Raw genomic sequence first — 19,004 nt, 5'->3', positions numbered from 1 at the left:
AGTTTTTCATGAATATACTTGTGTTGCCATGGTGCAGCTTTAATCAAGTTGGTGCAAAGCAATTAGTTTTTTCTTTGGTGATGCTTCTTTATAAAACTAAAGATTGAGCTTTAAAATAGCTAACATTTAAAAAAAAAGGGGAAAAAAAGAAAGATTCGTGAACTGTACTAGTTGCTTTTCAAAGAAGAAATTGCAGGAAGACCTCAATGAATTAAAAAAAGATGCGTGAAGAAAAATTTACAATTGTTTGTTACAATACAAGTTTTACTAAATGTATAAATTCATCAAACAAAATATATTTAATAGATTTTCATTTTAAAAGGATATTTATTTTAATTTACGTGTTGGGAAAATAAAGGATAGATTTTTCTGCTCTACTGTGATTTTTCTTTTATTTTTTCCTTGGTAAGGGTTGGCAGAATCATTGAGAATGCTTCTTAAATTAGATGTCATTTTCTCGACAAGAATGTAGAAGGGCTGGGACACTGTATCCATCAGCCTCAAATAATTTGCCTTTTTTTAAAACACCAGGATACATTAATTGCTTTATTTTCTTACAAAGTAATTGCCTGCACCTGCAATTTTCAGGGTATTTTTATGAGCTTTTAAAGTAATAAAAATAGTGTTTTAAGTATGTTTTGTAACATAAATAGTTTTATGTTCAAATTTGTGTACTTTAGTATTGATAGGACATTTGGTGCAGAGTGTTTTTTTTTTTTTTGCAAGCAATCTTTGGTTTTACCCAAACTGAAACATACTGTGTTCCACTCCATTTTTTACATGGGTCTTTAAAATTTTTAAACTCTTACGGGTATTTGGAGCGTATATTTAAAAAGAAATGCTTAGAATGTGCCCCAAATGACTGCATTAATCTCATGTTTGGTTGGGCCCTGCATATAGGAAGCTCCCACCATGATTCCTTTCTGACTGCCCACCATTCTTCCTCTATCGAAATAGTATCACTTAAAACTTCCAAGGAGAGAAAAGAGCTTGACCTAAGATATCCTGCATACAAACTGCACACTCAGATGTCTGTAGGGACTAGAGAGTTGTGCACATCCCACCTCTCCCTTCCACGCAGCAGTTCCTCATACTCCCGCACAAAAGTGCTTATGTTTTATTAGGTAACAATGTAAAACATATAACCTGCATATGTATCAGTCTAAGTAGTGATGTGTCCGGGAATCTGCGTAAATCGGTGGTGGTTTGTAGGGGTACCAGCTAAACAGCCCTTGCAAGATCATGGTGAAAACTACAGTCCAAGCACAAATTCTGTTTCTCTGCCTTTTAGCATAATAAAGATGAATCAATAATACCTTCCTTGCCCAGCACTAAACAAACAAACAAACAAATAAATGCTAGGGCTGGGGCAAGTGAGTGAGCAGAATTTTGCAAGGCTGCATTTAATTTCGCTGTGCTCCTAACAATTAGTTCCTTCTGCTACAGGCATACCTGCTTACAATGGAGAATTGAATGCCCTGAGATTTTCCTCTCTGCTGACCACCTCAGCTCTCTCCTGCAGTTTTTTTATCTCCTTCCTCTCTCCTTTAATTAAGAGAGACAACAGAATTACAGAACTGTTTTACTAAAACAGAAACCCCAAACACACAACTTGTAGAAAGATGTATCCCCCTCTGAGTAAGAGCAGAGGGCAGCTGTGTTGAGGAACACGTTTGGTTGCGTGTCTGTGGCCTCCCCCGTTTCTCCGTTCGTAACATCTCCAGTTCAGCATCACTTTCGCTGCTGCGGCAGGAGCGGCTCGGGCAGCGCTGCATCCACGCCATAAGTTTTGGGGGAGAGGAGAGCGCGGGATTAATAATGCATTAGCTGTGCGGCCCCAGCCCAGGGAAAATAAACAAAATAGTAGAAGTTGCCGTGAGGGCAGGCAAGTGGCGTAATAGCGAGAACGCATTAGTCCTGCAGGCATGCCGAGGGGGATATAAACAGGATAATAAAAGTTGGGAGCGGGCATGCATTAGTCCTGCAGTCACATCAGGGGGAAAATAAACAAGATAGTAAAATTATTTCGCGGGGTGGAGGAGGGGGGGGGGGAAGCTGGAGGGGTGGGAAAGGGGCGGGAATGGGGCGAGTCCTCCAGCCTTCCTGAAGGGGGCATGAGCAGTGACATCGCGGGTGGGAGCGGGGCGCATGTCCGCCGCCTGCCCGCGCCCCCGCGTCGAGGGGAGGGAGGGAGGGAGAGAGGGGGCCGGGGCCGTGCCTGTGGCTGTGCCGTGCGAGGGGCCGGGCGGGCCCCGCCATGTCCCGCGCGGGGGACGGGCCGTGGCCGCGCGCCGAGGTGGGTGCGCGCGCGGGGCCGCCAGGTGCGCGCGGGCGAGGCGGGGGCGGGCGCGCGCCCGCGCACGCTCTCTGGGTGGGTGGGTGGGTGTGCGGCGGCGCTCACGCTCCGCGGGCGGCGCGCGAACCCTCGCGAGGAGGCCCCGGGCCGAGGCCTGGCCGCCCGCCCCGCGGCCGCGCGCGCACTGCGCCTGCGCGCCGGCGCCGCCGCCGTGCCCGCCCGCGGTACCGCGTCCGCCTCGGGAGCCGCCGCCGCCGCGGCCCGGCAGACACAGCCTGGCCGGTTGGTCGGGCGGGGACGACACGAGGCGCTCAGCCGGCCGTCATGGGCCCCGAAGCGCTGCCGCGGCGGCGGTGGCGGCGGCGGCGGCTGAGTGACTGAGGGGAGACCCCGCCGGGGGAGGGGGCAGGCGGAGGGCGAGGCGCGTGTGGCGTGCGCGGTGTTGACGACGGTGTTTTTAACCCTTAGATGGTCTCCAGCGAGCCTCTGCTGCTGCCGGTGTCACTGGAGGGCGAGTTCTCCAGTAGCATGAAGGAGATGATCGGCGGCTGCTGCGTGTGCTCCGACGAGCGGGGCTGGGCCGAGAACCCGCTCGTCTACTGCGACGGGCACGGCTGCAATGTCGCAGTGCATCAAGGTGAGCGGGCAGGCGAGGGCAGCACACCTGCCCGGGCCTCCGGCCTCACCACTTCCTTCTGGGTGCTCCCTGCCCTCCTCCCTTGGGCCTGCTTCGCCCCCACCTCCCACGGCCGGTTTTCTCCCCATTTTCCATCCCCCTCCCGGCTCCTTCTCGTTACCTGCTTCCCTGTTTCCAAGGCCACGTGCCTTCTGATCTGACCTGTCTTGTCATCCTCTGTTCTTCCAGTCTGCCTGTCTTTTCTGTCATATGAGTCTTAGTGTATTATGACTTCCTACATTATGGCTGTGAGAAAGGAAGATCCACCTTTCCAATTTTTTTTCTCTTCCACTTGTGCCTTTTCTGTGTCTGTACTTCCCAATCTGCCTTGTTAACCTCAGCTTCACCGTTCCAAAGACTATCTAAAATTCCCTTCCCTTTTTGCAGAACTCGTTACTGTTCTCTATTCTGGCAATTTTTGCTGTATTTCTTTCTTTTGTACTCGATCTCTGTTGTCTCTACCTTTCCCAAGTTTGAAAAATTTGTTTGTGGGGCAGCCAGCAGACGAGGGTTTAGGATTGGAAAAGAGAGGCGTGTGTAGGAAAGACTTAGCTATCATGTGATTCTACCTCTGCCTGCCTTTCCTTGAATGTCATTTGGCTGATGTTTCCTGGTAGATGAACAGACTTCCTGTTGTGTTCTGCAAGGGGAGGGTGCTAGTCGGAATGGCTGATGCTGGATTTGTTTGGCTTAGTGGAGTCTGTTGGTTGGTTTCCAGCTCTGCTCAGGAGCTGGCATGTTCCCTCTGTGTGATTGTTTTGTTTCTGTCAGTGAGCTGACCCTTCGTGTGAGAGCAGAGGAAGAGACTGGGTTGTGTTGCTTACATTGTGAGAAAGGAAGTCATCATAGCTTTTGCTTTATGGTAGCAGAAATAAGGAATAAGATGGTAGTTTTTCTATACCAATTCGTAAGCAGTCATATGAACTCCATGACTGGCTCTTTGGCTACTCATAGATGGTGAACAAATTAGAGGAGACAGAAAATCCTAAATCCAATTCATTAGTCTGAATGCCTAGTGCATGTGAAAATGCTACTAATGAGTGTCTCATGCTTGGTCTTAAATTGTGCTGAAGATGATCTAATATAGTAACCGGTTGTTTCAGGTCCTAAATTGTGCTGAAGATGATATAGTAACTGGTTGTTTCAAGTATATGCTCCTTTGTAAGCTGACACATAGTGAGAAATAGTAATAATTTATAGAATTCTGCAAAAGAATTTAGTTACTCCTGTATGTTTGATTGAATGCAGAAGTGAGCTGACAGGATCTGTGAAATTAATCTGGCTTTGAATTGGTTTTCTCTTGTCTTAAGAGCTGAGTAAACTTAACTCTGCTCTTGTGGAATCTTAGGATTATGAAAAATAATACACTAAAACATGAATACTTTTAGAAGCCATACCTGAACCAGCTCATACTTTTGTATTATTGTGGGTATCTTCCTTTGTATCTAGAGCATTGCCAATATCTTAAGTGAAAGAACTGGAGGATAGCAGCAGTTGGAGCTAAAATAGTGGGAACAAAAGTCAGTTATAGGAAGTATTCCTAAAACAGAGAGACACACTTCAGTAGATTTGGTACAAGACTATGAACTTTTTTAAAAAGTCATATCCAAACCTGAATTTGAATCTGTCAGGAAGTGTGCAAAGTGCTGCTTTCTCTAAATCCAGATGTTGTTGTTGAAATCTTAAGAAAGGAAGAACTCCATATTTTGATTTATTGTATCAAAATGCTTTACCTTTTGAATACTTTCCATTCCATACATCCCATCAATGAAGGTGGTAGGGGAAGCGTGTCTGCTGTTTTTGTGGCCTTTCTGTAGTAACTGCAGTGTCCTCCTGGTTAAAGGTGACAGGCCGTATTTCAAGTCCAGAGAGCAGTATTACCCCTGAGGCTCTATTAACTGCTCTTTTTTGTTATTATAATTATTTTAAGTTCAGATGAAACTTAAAGTGGTAAGTCATTTGCAAGTGGTGGAGGACAGAATCACTTCATGTGTTTAAAGAAGGTTTGCACAGTAGTGCCAAAGAGAGCCCTGGAACTCTATAAACGATATGACAGTATCTCAGAGCACAAACCAGTGATGGACTCCTCTGGGCTCTAGGTCTACTCTGTTACCTTTGCAGAGATAAAAGTACTTCACTTTAACTTTAGTCTTTGTCCAGGTTGTGTTGACTTCGTGTCTACTTGCCAGCCCTGTCTCTGAGTTGCATTCCATAATTGTTTCTTACTCTGAATGTCATTTGCTAACCTGAATGTGTGATTGCAGATTTAAAACCTTCCCCCTTCATTCCTTAAGGGGAATTCAGCATCCCCCCATCAGGGCTAATATAGATGCAAGGAAAACGAGATGGTTTTTTTCTTATATTAAAGAACTTGCACAGTGGAAAGGGCTTATCAGAATAGTTTGTCCTGTCAGTACTTGGATAAAGTATTTGAAAATCTGACAACTGGTCTTAATATGACTACATGTATGTATATAATAGGAAATTATTTCATTGGCTTTCCTTCACAGAAGGAAAGGAGTATTTATACTATAAGTATTTATATTACTACTGCATTACTGTTTTTTCTCTTCAAGCTAGCACAAAACTAACAATATTTTTGTGTATATATATATATTAGAAGTTACTAATTTAATCTCAGCTTTCTTCATAACTATTAATTTATTATATCTTTTTTCCTACTTACACATTTAAAGCAGATTTTTGTATTTAAGTAACATATAATTGTTGAGAATTGAATCTGACACCATATTTTTAAAATTTCATGATTATTTTTTTGAGGAAAATGTTTGGCTTTTTGATTTTTTTGTTACTTTTTACACCTGTACAAGTATTAGAATATACGCACAGCATTTGTGTTCTTGTGTTTTCGTTCCCTCAGCAGTTTGCAAAGGTGCCTGATGTGTGCATTTCAAACAGAAGCACTATTGCCAAATTACTGAGTTCTTCTCTGTGAAATTTCTTAGCGAACTCCTGGGGTTGCTTTTATATACTATAAAAATACAGATGAAAGTCTTGCAGATAAATCTTATTGTCTCAGAATCTTCTTCTTAAGGATTTATGTTGTATCCTGGCTGTAGTTGTGACAAATCCTAGTCCTGATGCTTTGTTACGTTTGTATTTGCAGCTCTATTTGATTTTTTCAGGGGAAAACCAACAAACTTTGTATCTTTGTTCAGTTTATTATGGATTTCCTACTTAAGTTATTTTACTTTTAAAGAGTGAAAGAACTGAATAGTAAATAAGTGTATGAATGAACATCTTACCAAAACTCAGATCTTACTTGCTTTTAGTTCTCTTAAAAAAGACCTCACAATAACAAGTATCCATTATTTAATGTAAAGTGTCACCTGTTTTGAAGGTAAATAAATAGCAAAACAAATCACATTTGAAACATTGCTGCTTTTGAATGGTTATGTTACTTTTCAAGCTCATGGTTTGGGTTCTTTCTTCTTTTAACAAACTCTTCATTGTATTTTAAACTCGTACTTCATTTCTAGTACCACTAGAAATAATTTCATGTGCAATGCGTAGATGTCAGTTTGACTTTCTTGACAATTAAAATGATGTGAGATGAACTTTACTAAACTTTTTTTTATAACATTCATATTAATAGTATTGTAGTGCTGCTTATGTTTGCTGAAATATTTTTGTCTTGTTTGAAACAGCTTGCTATGGAATTGTGCAAGTACCCACTGGACCGTGGTTTTGCAGGAAGTGTGAATCTCAGGAAAGAGCAGCCAGAGTGGTATGTGTTTTGTTTATTAAGTAATGCTGGTTATAATACTTGTGTGGATAATATTTATTCAAGTGTTATAGTAATGGTAGAAAACAGCGTAGCTTTCTGTTGTAATTCCATCTAGATGCTGTTCAGAAAGACCATTTTGCTTCTTATTTTCTAAAAGCATATATAAGAGCATTACTGTCTCTTAAATATTCTGACAGTTTCAGGGTGTGAGGGGTGTTTTTTATTTTTAGGTGGGGGTTTGTTTGTTTGTTTGTGTTTTTTTGTTTTCCAACTATTTCAGTGATTTTGTTTTTTTTCTGTCCATGGTGTAGGTTTTGGCTAATTTTGTGAGGTTAGCACTTACAAAGTGAGGTACAGGAAGGAGATAAAATCTCTGTCCAATTTTCTTTTACAGCAGCTTCAGATTGCCAGTTGAAAACTTCAGTTTAGGAACACTGAACCAATAAGTAGTAGTGTGAATTTCAAAATCTAATGCTTACTTGGAATATGATACTTACAATTGAAGAAATGTTTTCTTTCTCTGTTTTTAAATTTTTTTATGGTAAATACTGGGGATTCAGATAATGCTTTTTTAACCTTGATTATATTTGACTATATGAGGTTTTGTTTTGGTCAGACTTGTATATTGTTAGGTGAAACTGCATGATATCAGGAATTTTTAAAAGAATAGTGTCACATTTCTCCCTAATTGTCACTTTTTAGTTTGTCTTCCAGCAAAAGATAAAGTGAGAGAAGTGAGAGAATTTAGAAAGACTAAGCTGTGCCTTTGCCTCTGAAAAAATACTCATAGGAAGTGAAGGTGGTGCAGCATTTTAGGGCAGTGTGTAAACTGTTTCTGACTTTCATATCTAAAGACACATGAAAGAGTCAGAGACCAAATTTTCAGTGACTGTACATACTTTTTTTTCTAATATAAAGTACTATAGAATGGTGGGAAGTCTTAATGTTCTATGAATTTTTTTCTAAAAAAAGGCTGTTGCTTTTCCTGGGAAGACCATCAGCAGTGTAAAGTTTTAAGAGCAGCATTTTTTAATTTGACTGAGTTTGATATACACAGGTTGATGGCAAAGTTAAAAATACAGAGGAGGGGGGAAGAGAAGCTGGTGGCTCTAAAGAGGATTTTTCAGGTGCATGATAGGGAATTCTCATCAGTGTTAAGGATATATTTATTCTTGGCTTCTTGTGACACAAGAAATGAGAGAGAACTGTCCAGAGTTCTACAATAAACAATGTCTTACTGCATTCTCGTAATTTCTTGAGTTTACCATTGAGAATTGCTTTGGTAGAGATGCTGCTTTTCTTTGCTGTTTGAAGTGGAGAAGGAATAATAATGAACTTAACTCAATTCTCTGCCTGGTGTATTCTGTTCTTGTTTCTACTGAAGAGGGTCTGTTTAGTTCAACAGGTTGATTACTGATGTTGTTCTGGAAAAAAAATTCCATTTTGAATGTAGTGTAGATTTAAGTGGTTCTCAGGTGGGACTAATTGCATGTGAGATATAACAGATTAATAAAAGCTGAAGTTTTAGCAACTGTTTGTTAGAGACATGCTGACTGTGTCTGGGGTGTCTTGCAGAAGCTCTTTAACATTCAGAAGCTAAACTGAAGCCCTGACTTCAGTGTGGAATCTGGAGCTTTGCTGTAACCAGTTTTTCAGATGCAGAAGTTTTAATGCATTTGCTTACAAAAGCTCACATCATCACTGTACGAGGCTGAAGCTTAGGCTGTCTCTTGGTGTTTTTGTCTCTAAACAGAGCTGGAATTAAATGAACCGTATTGCATTTAATATGCTTCCGCTTACTTTTACTCTTAAAAATACCTCAGTCTTGCAGTCAAGACATATTTTTCCATGCTGATGCTGTGTATGTTCTGTGTTTTTAGGCTGTGTAGTTTTTGTTTCTTGTTTATTTTTTTTTTTAATTTTGTTGAGCTGGAGTGCCTGGGCAAATAAATTCATTCTGATAAGAAGGTGCAGTTAATTGGTCACACTGGAGTTAGTCTTGTTTTAACAATGGAAAGAACTAGACTAAGTCAGGAGCACATAACCCAGGTTGGTGGGTCTCCAGAGAAGTTCACTGAATAGCAGGTGAGGGCAGTTGGCTTCCCCATGTGCTTCCAACTGTTGGACACTAATACGTACTCTGTTCCCTCTCTCCGTGTGCTGCTGCTGCCAAGCTGGTACATCCTGGGTGTCAGTGACAGTGGTGGCTGGTTGTTTCAGCCCCTTAACGCTCCTGGATGGTTGACTTGTGCGTTTTGGTTGGTGAGGTGGGTGCCAGTGTCTTGGGTTGTGAATGGTCAGTCACTAGTTGGAAATGGCTGTTTCGTGCTGGACAAGCCGCACTGAGTTTTGGCTTCAGCAGGGTCATGTTTTTGTATGTCTGAGAGAAACACTGAATTTTCATAAACCTGAACTGTTTGATAATGGACACATTGAGGTGACTGGTAATTATTTGACTTACTTTATAATCATGCCTATGTAGTACATAATAAATAGCAGATTGTAATCCCTGAATGCATTTTTTACAATCACTGTGTAAGTTTTTAACTCTTGCTTGAAAAAGTCTTAGTTTTCTGTAAATGTGCTCATTTATCTTAGCTGATCTATGGAGAGCTTGAAGTGTGAATCTCTGCAAGATGGGTGGCAACTGCTCCCAGCTTTGCCTGTGCCTGCACTAGCTCTTACTACCCTGCATAGTGGACCCTTTTAGTGTCTTCAGATGTACCCGAACTTCTGAGTCAAAAAGCAGAGCAGATAGATACATGTTGATGTAGGAAAAGTTAATATTGGAGTCTGTGTGAGGATGTATATGGAGTAGTCTGTAAGGGACTTTAGATCCTGGCTCGAGAAGTGGGTTGGTGCGTGTATGTTATCCAAGGGCTGATAGTTCTGGTATCCAAAGAGAGACTGGAGAGATTAAGCTTAGGAATTGTAGCACAGTGGTTGTTCAAGAAGACTTATTTCCCCATAATCCTGTTATGTGTCAAATATCTTCCTTGATGATCTTATTTGAAGAATGATTTAAATATAGTATACAGTGGGATATAAATAGACGATGTTTATGGTTTACTACAAGTTACTACTGTTCATACTCATGGAGGAGCTGCAGGAATCCATGGGATAGAGATACCAGGCAGCACAGAGACGTTCAGTGTTTGCAAGATTCATTTGGTCAGGCTTTTTAGTTATGTGTAGGTGCTGTTCCTTGTGAATCCAACTTGATTCGGACTGACCAGGAGATCTCAGTACTGAACTTCAGAGTTATGAATTACACGAACTTTTACTGTCTCAAAGTGCAGTTCAGATGCTACATGTGAGGTCACATTGCTTCTATTGCAGGTGGATTTTTTTATGCTGTTTCCTGGAGTATGTATATTATGTGCCTGTCATTACATCTGGAAGAATCAGTTTGGACTTGGTACAAACTACTCTGATGACATAAATGTGATGTTTTTTTCACTTGGCATTTTTGTGGGTTTTTTTTGATGAGGTGGCTTATGAAGTTGAACACAGTCCTGGCCCAGACCTGAGTCAGCACATTTGTGTGACTCTACAGCTTGTCTAATAAGCCACCTGCATTTCAGTCCTGGGAAATATGTTGAGGGGGCTGTGACTCCCTGTGGAGCTGCCACATAACACTTGGGATAGTGTCCATCTGGATCTCAGCAGAGTCTGGCATAACTGGAGTCTCTGTGCTTGCACGTGTCTTTCTTGAAACTTGGTGTGGACAGAGAAACGCTGTCATTACAGAGTAAGTTTAGAACATACATTTCTTAATACTTAAGGATTCTGAGCAGTAGAAATGCAGCTTATACTGTTTACCTCCACACTCAGTTCACGTACATTGTGCGCTCATAGTGGTAAGTTCCTGCTTGTTATCCTGCCAGACCTGAGCTGTCCCTGCATCTGCTGCACAGATGACTCACATTCTGAATGATTTTTAATTTTTTTAAAAAAATCATTAATATAACAATGGTTGTAGCTCTCTCCAGATCCTCTTTTTAAAAAAAATCTTTCATCACATGCATCTACAAGTGTTTTTTGTAGAGTTGCTCACAAGAATTGTTTGATGTATCCATAGTTCCAACACCTCACTCCCAGCATTACATAGTATAAAACAACCATAGGTGTTATATTAGTTGCCTTGTGCCTAAACTGAAAGAGGCAAAGAAGGAGGAACTCGAAATGTGGCCTTTTAATGTGCAGACAGGTTTGTGATCAGAGCTCTGACAGCTCAGGCTCAACAGGCTGTCTGCAGGGGTGTGGGATGTCTGTTGGTATTCACCTGTGTGTGTAAACTAGAATGAATGTTCATAAGTATGGTCACAATACAGGTGAACTAAACTCTTTTAGAAGAAGAAAATTTGCTGGTTTTTTCTTCAATTTGAAATACTGTCCCCCAACAAGGACTACTATACCGTGTAGTCACTTTGAAGATATCTCTTGAAATAACTCTTCAAGAAATTTTGATATGTGATGTTTCTTTAATGTGTGGCCATAATTTTCTGTGGACTCTCTATATAAGAATATTACCATACCTACTTTTAAGAATACTGTAACAAGTATTAGTAGAAAAATTGCTTTAGTTTTGAGTGTGTGACAGAGAAATTGATCTGTGTGCTTTTGTTATTTTGTCTGGCTTTTACCGAAACACAGTCTTTTATGAATGACTGTGCAGTGTAGAAGGCAGTGAATATTAGTTTGTAGCTGGATATCTTGAATAAAAGGGCTGCATAAAGATGTTCAGGCAGAACATGTATTGGGTTTGTATGAAGAAGTTTTGTTAGTGAAGGGGCTACAACAGTGATTTCTCTGAGAGGCTTCCCCTGTGTCTGACAGCCCAAGCCAGTGGGCTACAGGGTGGACCCACTGCTGGCTAAGACCTAGCCAATCAGCAACTGTGGCAATGCCTCTGAGATAACAGATTAAAAAAACCCTGAGCCATAGAAACTGCAGCTGGAGAGAGCAGTGAGAACATGTGAGAGAAACAACTTTGTGCACCCCGAGGTCAGTGGAGAAGGAGGGGGAGGAGGTGCTTCAGATGCCGGAACTGAGATTCCCCTGCAGCCCGTGGTGAAGACGCTGGAAGGTGGGCTGGGATTTCCCTGCAGCCCATGGAGGCCCACAGCAGAGCAGAGATCCATCTGCAGCCTATGGAGGACCCCAAACCTGAGGAGGTACACGTGCTGGAAGAAGGCTGTGACCCCATGGGAAGTCTGCTCTGGAATAGGCTCCTGGCAGGAATTGGGACCCATGTAGAGAGGCCCATGCTGAAGCAGGTCTACTGGCAGGACTTGTGATCCTGTGGGGATTCAATGCTGGAACAGTCTGTTCCTTTGGGACTGCTTCCCATGGAAGGGGGCCATGCTGGAGCAGTTTGGGAAGGACTCATGTTGGAGAAGTTGGTGGAGGGCTGTCTCCCATGGGAGGGATGGAGCCCATGCTGGCGCAGGGGAAGAGTGTGAGGAGTTCTGAGGAGGAGGAAGGGGCAGTAGCGTGTCATGAATTGACCACAGTCCCCACCCTCATCGCTCTGTGCTGCTGGGTGGAAGGAGATTGTGAAATGGGGAGCAAAGTTGAGCCTGGGAAGAAGTGAAGGGTATGGAGAAAGTGTTTTAAAACTTAGTTTTTATTTTCCCATTACCCTACTCTGATTTGGTTGGTAACAAATAAAGTTATTTTTTCTCCAAGCTGAGTCTGCTTTACCCATGGTTGTAATTGGTGAGTAATCTCTCCTGTCCCTGTGTTGACCCAGGAGCCTTTTGTTCAATTTCTCTCCAGAGTCCAGCTGAGGAGGAGAGTGACAGCAGCTTTGAGGAGCATTTGGCATCCAGCCAGGATGAACTCACTTGGTGCCACAGATGGAGCATGAGAAAGTCAAGAGAAGGATAGTAATTGGGAGAGGTAGTGAGCAAAACTTGGACTGAACAGAGCTTGAGAGAGAAAAACAGAGCTTGAGAGAGAAAACTGGAATGATTATGGAGAATTTGTGTTTGTTCTGGTGGTGGTGAAGGTGCAAATTCCCATTTTGAAATACTACTGATTGAGTGATCTGTGTTTCTGGTCCATTACATATATGGGTGAGTGTTGTTTGCTTTGCACTTCATGAGTACAAGAAAATATTTTTTTCCTGTGCAGTATTTGTTGTTGTATGTAGTGAATTCAGACCTGTAACCTTATTACACTGCACCTCAAGAGATGACAGAATTGCACAGTGTCTGGTAGCCAAGGTTAAGTGTACAAGAAGTGCAGAAGATGCTGCAGAAGTGCAGTGTAGGTTCTTTGTACTTTCCCCTGCATGTCAAACTAGGTGTATTAATGCCATTTCTGACTGTACTTCCTTCATGCTTTTTTTTTTTTGTGCTGCATTTTCCCTTGCATGCTACTTGTTACTTAGTTTCTAAATGCACAGCTGAGTTCATAAACTTTCTTAAAGCACTTCATTACACCAAAAAGTGTTACTTTGTTTTGTTTTGATTAGCTACAGTTTACCTAAATGTACACATAATTTGTGCAGTAATTTATAATTACATTATGTTAATTATGAATACATAGAATATTCAGGCTTTAAAACAGAGTTCATCCCTCAAGTACTACTTTGATCAAAAAAGTTTTAACATGGATGTCAATACTTCAGTAAATGGTCTAAACCGTGTGTGTCAAAATTACTAACCAAAGTCAGACTGGAGAAAAATGTTTTTCCGTACAGGAATTGCTTAATTCTTACGTGGAAATGTTTTATGACTGTTTGTTTCATTGTGTTCACTGGCGGAGGAGAGGTAATCTCCAAAGTAAGCAAGGAGTTCTCAGCTGTGAGGAACCTTACTTGAAATGCATGCTGGTGTTTTACAGCTAGGAATTTTTAGGATAAGCTGTGGTATGCTGCAGAAGAGCACTGAAGGGAACTATGACATGCTGTATTTTCTTCCTGTAGATTGAATTGGGTCAGTAGAACTCTTTGGACTGGTAACAAAAACTTGGATGTTTAATTGGAAATGCAACCGAATGTGACAGACGTTTCTCATACCCCCTGATGCTTTCCACTAAAGATCAATGTGTGAATCTTAAAAACTTTTTGTATGTTTATAATTTGGATTCTTGCAACATCTAGCAGGGCTTACTAGTCTTTAGTATGTAGTGGGAGATTTATGGCTTTGGTCTTTGGAAGCTGGAATAGCCAGATCAAGATGCGTGCTGTGCGGCATCACTGTGTAACGTTGTACTCTCTGTTCTCTCTTCTAGTTGCCTTACATTTATTGAGGAAAAGTGTGACTAAATGGCACCTGTAGGATGTGCTGACTGGATGGCCTTGGAGGAATGCTGATTTGCATGTTGAGTGCCTCTAATCTTCTTGTCATAGTCTGCAAATTTATTACCTATAGTAGATGTTTTTGACAGAGCTAACTGAATCTGCATATATTTTTATCTGATGCCTTGATAAAAAGGACTAGGTTGAATCTCTTTAATTTAACCAGGTATAAAGCCCAAAATGCTTCAGGTAGTCAGTCTGTTGTTCTTTTACTTGTCAACTGTCTGCTTTAAAAAAAAAGTTCTTTCCTTCTCCTGGGACAGATGACTGAATAGAGATGGGGCAGAGATTTGGCAAATTTGTCAGCATCAAGAAATGGTTATTTGAAGATGGAGATGACTTAATTTCCTAAGTTGTCAAGTTGCAGAACATGGCACTTTCCAGAGAAGAACTGACAGCATGCGTTCGTTTGCTCGATTAGTGGTGTCAGCCAGTTGGGGATTCTTGGATGTGGCAGAAGATCTTTTGATTCCTGTTGGTTTCTCATTGTGGTTTATAAATGCTGGAGTCTGGTGTGAATCACAGGTTGGAGTCATTTGAGCTTTTGTTTGCTTCTTTTTGGACATTTTGGTTGAAAAATTGTGTAGTCAGCTACTTGCTGATTTCTGCTTCAAATCCTTGCAGGGTGGCAAACTACCACTTATAGAATCATTTAGATCAAAATCGTGAAGGTGGGTGTTTTGTGGGTTTATAAGTAAGGTCTGAAGATACTGCAGGTTGAGACTATTGGTAAGGTATATTACTATCCCTCTGTAGTTTAGAAACTGATAAATAAGAAAATGTGGATTTGGTTTTGTAGATAACAGTGTCTTGTGTATTCTTTAAAGATGCTTTTGGAAAAGTGGTTTGCCATTGATTCTTTGTGCTGTACTGACCAAGTGAAAAATGAACTTTTGACTCTGGCAAGTATTACAAAGTATGGGTGTTAAAATAGAATTAAACTCTAACGGAGATCTTCATAGTACCTAACAAGTCTTAAGGAAAAAAACACCAAAAAACAAATCAGTACAATATCAGAGTGAAAAGATTTGGTATGAATGGATGACCTAACTTAGGTGTGAGTAGAAGTTCCATAATTTTCAGCTGCTGCTGGGAATACTTCTGAGTTTTATTAAACTTTCTGGAGACTTGAACGGCTGAGAGGTTCATCTTCTCTGGTCAATCTGTACATTGGCAGTGGTGATTTTGCTTCATAGATGGCTTGAAGGAGTGAATGGAAAGATGAGATGTCAGTGTGTTCTGAGAGCTCGGGTAAGTTACTGCCAGCAGGTGTAGACGTGGTCAGTCTGGTGCACATCCTGTTGTTGGATCTGTTCTTGTGCTCACTGCTTGTAAATTCATAGAATCATAGAATCGATTGGGTTGGAAAAGACCTCCAAGATCATCGAGTCCAACCCTTGTCCAACTCTAGTCCATTTACTAGATCATGGCACTCAGCACCTCGTCCAATCTGTGTTTAAAAATCTCTAGGGATGGTGAATCCACCACCTCTCTGGGCAGCCCATTCCAATGCCTGATTACTCTCTCTGGAAAGAATTTTTTTCTGATATTCAACTTAAATTTCCCCTGGCAGAGCTTAAGCCTGTGCCCCCTTGTCCTATTGCTGAGTGCCTGGGAGAAGAGACCAGCCCCCATCTGGCTAGAACTTCCTTCAGGTAGTTGTAGACAGTGATGAGGTCACCTCTGAGCCTCCTCTTCTCCAGGCTAAACAACCCCAGCTCCCTCAGCCTCTCCCCACAGGGCTTGTGCTCCAGTCCCTTCACCAGCCTTGTTGCTCTTCTCTGGACTCGCTCCAGCACCTCAATATCCTTTCTGAACTGAGGGGCCCAGAACTGAACACAGTACTCAAGGTGTGGCCTCACCAACGCAGAGTACAGGGAAAGGATCACTTCCCTGGTCCTGCTGGCCACGCTATTTTTGATACAGGACAGGATCCCATTGGCCTTCTTGGCCACCTGGGCACACTGTTGGCTCATGTTGAGCTTCCTGTCAATTAGTACTTCAAGGTCCCTTTCTGCCTGGCTGCTCTCCAGCCACTCTGTGCCCAGCCTGTAGCGCTGCAGGGGGTTGTTGTGGCCAAAGTGCAGGACCCGACACTTGGCCTTGTTGAACTTCATCCGATTGGAATCAGCCCATCTCTCAAGTCTATCCAGATCCCTCTGCAGAGCCCTCCTGCCTTCCAGCAGATCGACACTCCCTTCCAGCTTGGTGTCATCAGCAAATTTGCTGATGATGAACTCAACCCCCTCATCTAAATCATCAATAAAGATGTTAAACAGGACTGGACCCAACACAGACCCCTGGGGAACACCACTAGTGACTGGCCGCCAGCTGGATGCAGCTCCATTCACCAGCACTCTCTGGGCCCGACCCTCCAGCCATCTCTTAATCCAGGAGAGGGTACACTTGTCCAGGCCATGGGCTACCAGCTTTTCCAGGAGTATATTATGGGAGACAGTGTCAAAGGCCTTGCTGAAGTCCAGATAGACCATATCCACAGCCTTCCCCTCATCCACCAGGTGGGTCACCTGATCATAAAAAGAGATCAGGTTGGTCAGACAGGACCTGCCCCTCCTAAACCCATGCTGGCTGGGTCTAATCCCTTGTCCACCCTGAAGGTGCTGTGTGATTGCACTCAGAATGAACTGCTCCATAACCCTGCCAGGCACGGAAGTCAGGCTGACAGGCCTGTAGTTGCCAGGGTCCTGCTTATAGCCCTTTTTGTGGATTGGGGTGACATTGGCCAACCTCCAATCATCTGGGACCTCCCCAGAGAGCCAGGACTGTTGGAAGATGATGGAGGGCAGTTTGGCAAGCTCTTCTGCCAGCTCCCTCATCACCCTGGGATGGATCCCATCTGGTCCCATAGACTTGTTAGGATCCAGCTGGCTCAGTAAGTCAGTCACTATTTCCTCCTGGAATACAGGAGGGCTATTCAGCTCCCTCTCCCTGTCTACCAGCTCCAGAGGCCAGTTGTCTTGAGGGCCACCTGTCCTACTGGTGAAAACTGAGGCAAAGTAGGTGTTAAGTACCTCAGCCTTCTCCTCATCTTCCTTAACTATATTTCCCTTCAAGTCCAACAGAGAATGGAGGTTTTCCTTGCCCCTCCTTTTGTTATTAATGTATTTATAAAAGGACGTTTTGTTATCCCTAACTGAAATAGCCAAATTTACTTCAAATTCCACTTTTCTTTCCCTAATTTTTTTCCTGCATGACCTAGCTCAATCTGTAAATTCTTCATAAGTAGCCAGCCCTTTTTTCCATAGTCTGTAAACTTTCTTTTTATCCCTGATTTCTTGCAGAATCTCCCTATTTAACCAAGCTGGCCGTCTTCCCCTCCGGCTGGCCTTTCGGTACACTGGGACAGCCTGTTGCTGTGCATTCAAAATCTCCCTCTTAAAACATGTCCATCCCTCCTGGACCCCCTTGCCTTTAAGGGTTGTTTCCCAGGGTATGCTCTGAATCAGTTTTTTGAATAGGCCAAAATCTGCTCTCCGGAAGTCCAAGGTAGAGGTTTTAATGGTGGCTCTCCTTACATCCCTGAGGACTGAAAATTCTATTATTTCATGGTCACTATGCCCCAGGCGGCCTCCAACCACTACATCATCTACCAGCCCCTCTCTGTTTGTAAACAGTAGGTCTAGCAGGGCCTTACCCCTGGTAGGCTCATTTACCAGTTGATGAAGGAAATTGTCCTCTATACACTCCAGGAACCTCCTTGACTGCCTCTTCTCTGCAGTATGAAGCTCCCAGCAGATATCTGGCAGGTTAAAGTCACCCACAAGAACAAGGGCTGGAGATTTTGAGACATCTGCCAGCTGCTTGTAGAATAATTCATCCCCTTCATCATCCTGGTTGGGTGGTCTGTAGCAGACTCCCACAAGGGTGTCAGCCTTGTTGGTCTTGCCCCTGATTCTGGCCCACAGACACTCAACCTTGTCACTGCTGACCTCGACTTCAACAGAGTCAAGAGACTCTCTAACATATAAAGCCACCCCTCCACCTCTTCTTCCCTGCCTGTCCTTTCTGAAGAGCTTGTAGCCCCCCATAGCAGCACTCCAGTCATGTGAGTCATCCCACCACGTTTCTGTGACAGCAACTATGTCATAGTTTTCTTGCTGCACTATGGCTTCCAGCTCCTCTTGTTTGTTTCCCATACTGCGTGCATTGGTGTACATGCACTTCAGCTGGGCCATTGATTTCATTCTCAACTTGGGCTCTTAGGCCTATCTTTGGAGAGCCCAGTTGCCATCCCTTCCCCCTTCAAACCTAGTTTAAAGCCCTCCTAACCAACCCTGCCAACTTATGGGCTACAGTTCTTTTGCCCTTCCTAGATAAATGAAGCCCATCTGCTTTGACGAGACTGGGCAACACGGAGTTTGCCCCATGATCAAAAAACCCAAAATTTTGACGATAGCACCATCCCCTAAGCCACCTGTTGGTAAGCTGGGCTTTCCTAAACCTCTCCTCATTCATCCCGGCTAGCACAGGAACTGAGGCAATTACTACCTGTGCTCCTGTCCCATGAAGAGATTGGGTCAGTGCCTTGAAATCTTTTTTAATTACTCTGGTACTCCTTTTATTAATGTCATCACTTCCAACCTGGACAACCAACAGCAGGTAATAGTCTGAGGGTTGGATAAGCTTAGGAAGTCTTTTGATAATATCCCTCACCCTGGCCCCAGGAAGGCAGCAAACTTCCCTGTGGGACGGGTCTGGCCGACCTATAGGGCCCTCAGTTCCCCTTGACAGAATTTATGCCAACATCTGAATTTCAGGATAAAAATGTCTTGGCACCAGTACACTGGTTTGCGCTGCTTTGCAAATGATGTGTGGGTTTTTCTTATTTTTGTTGTCAGGTCTTGCAAAAACTGTTCCTTTGTAGGCTTTGAGGTGTTTGTTCTACTGTAGATAGCCTCTGATTAGCTGAATTTGAGTTAGGTTTTCTGATAAGTATTATCCAGTTCTCTCTGGT

General features: G+C 42.9%; 1 protein-coding gene across 5 annotated transcripts in view; it reads left to right on the top strand.

Annotated features, from left to right (window-relative positions):
- Positions 1 to 2,216: 2,216 nt before the first annotated feature.
- MLLT10 (MLLT10 histone lysine methyltransferase DOT1L cofactor) overlaps positions 2,217 to 19,004 on the top strand; it is a 127,227-nt gene continuing 110,439 nt past the window's right edge. The window contains exons 1-3 of one of the 5 annotated variants that reach the window (XM_071560185.1): positions 2,217 to 2,296; positions 2,765 to 2,933; positions 6,641 to 6,720. In XM_071560185.1, the coding sequence (XP_071416286.1) occupies positions 2,258 to 2,296; positions 2,765 to 2,933; positions 6,641 to 6,720 (288 nt within the window). In that variant the 5' untranslated portion in view covers positions 2,217 to 2,257. Of the gene's footprint in view, positions 2,297 to 2,482; positions 2,579 to 2,764; positions 2,934 to 6,640; positions 6,721 to 19,004 lie in introns of those variants that run through there. The other 4 variants (XM_071560182.1, XM_071560183.1, XM_071560184.1 and 1 more) reach the window with 4 other exon arrangements.

This window comes from Pithys albifrons, chromosome 7 (assembly GCF_047495875.1).
Source record: "Pithys albifrons albifrons isolate INPA30051 chromosome 7, PitAlb_v1, whole genome shotgun sequence".
Taxonomy (NCBI): Eukaryota; Metazoa; Chordata; class Aves; order Passeriformes; family Thamnophilidae; genus Pithys; species Pithys albifrons.
This window is presented reverse-complemented; position numbering and strand designations above follow the sequence as displayed.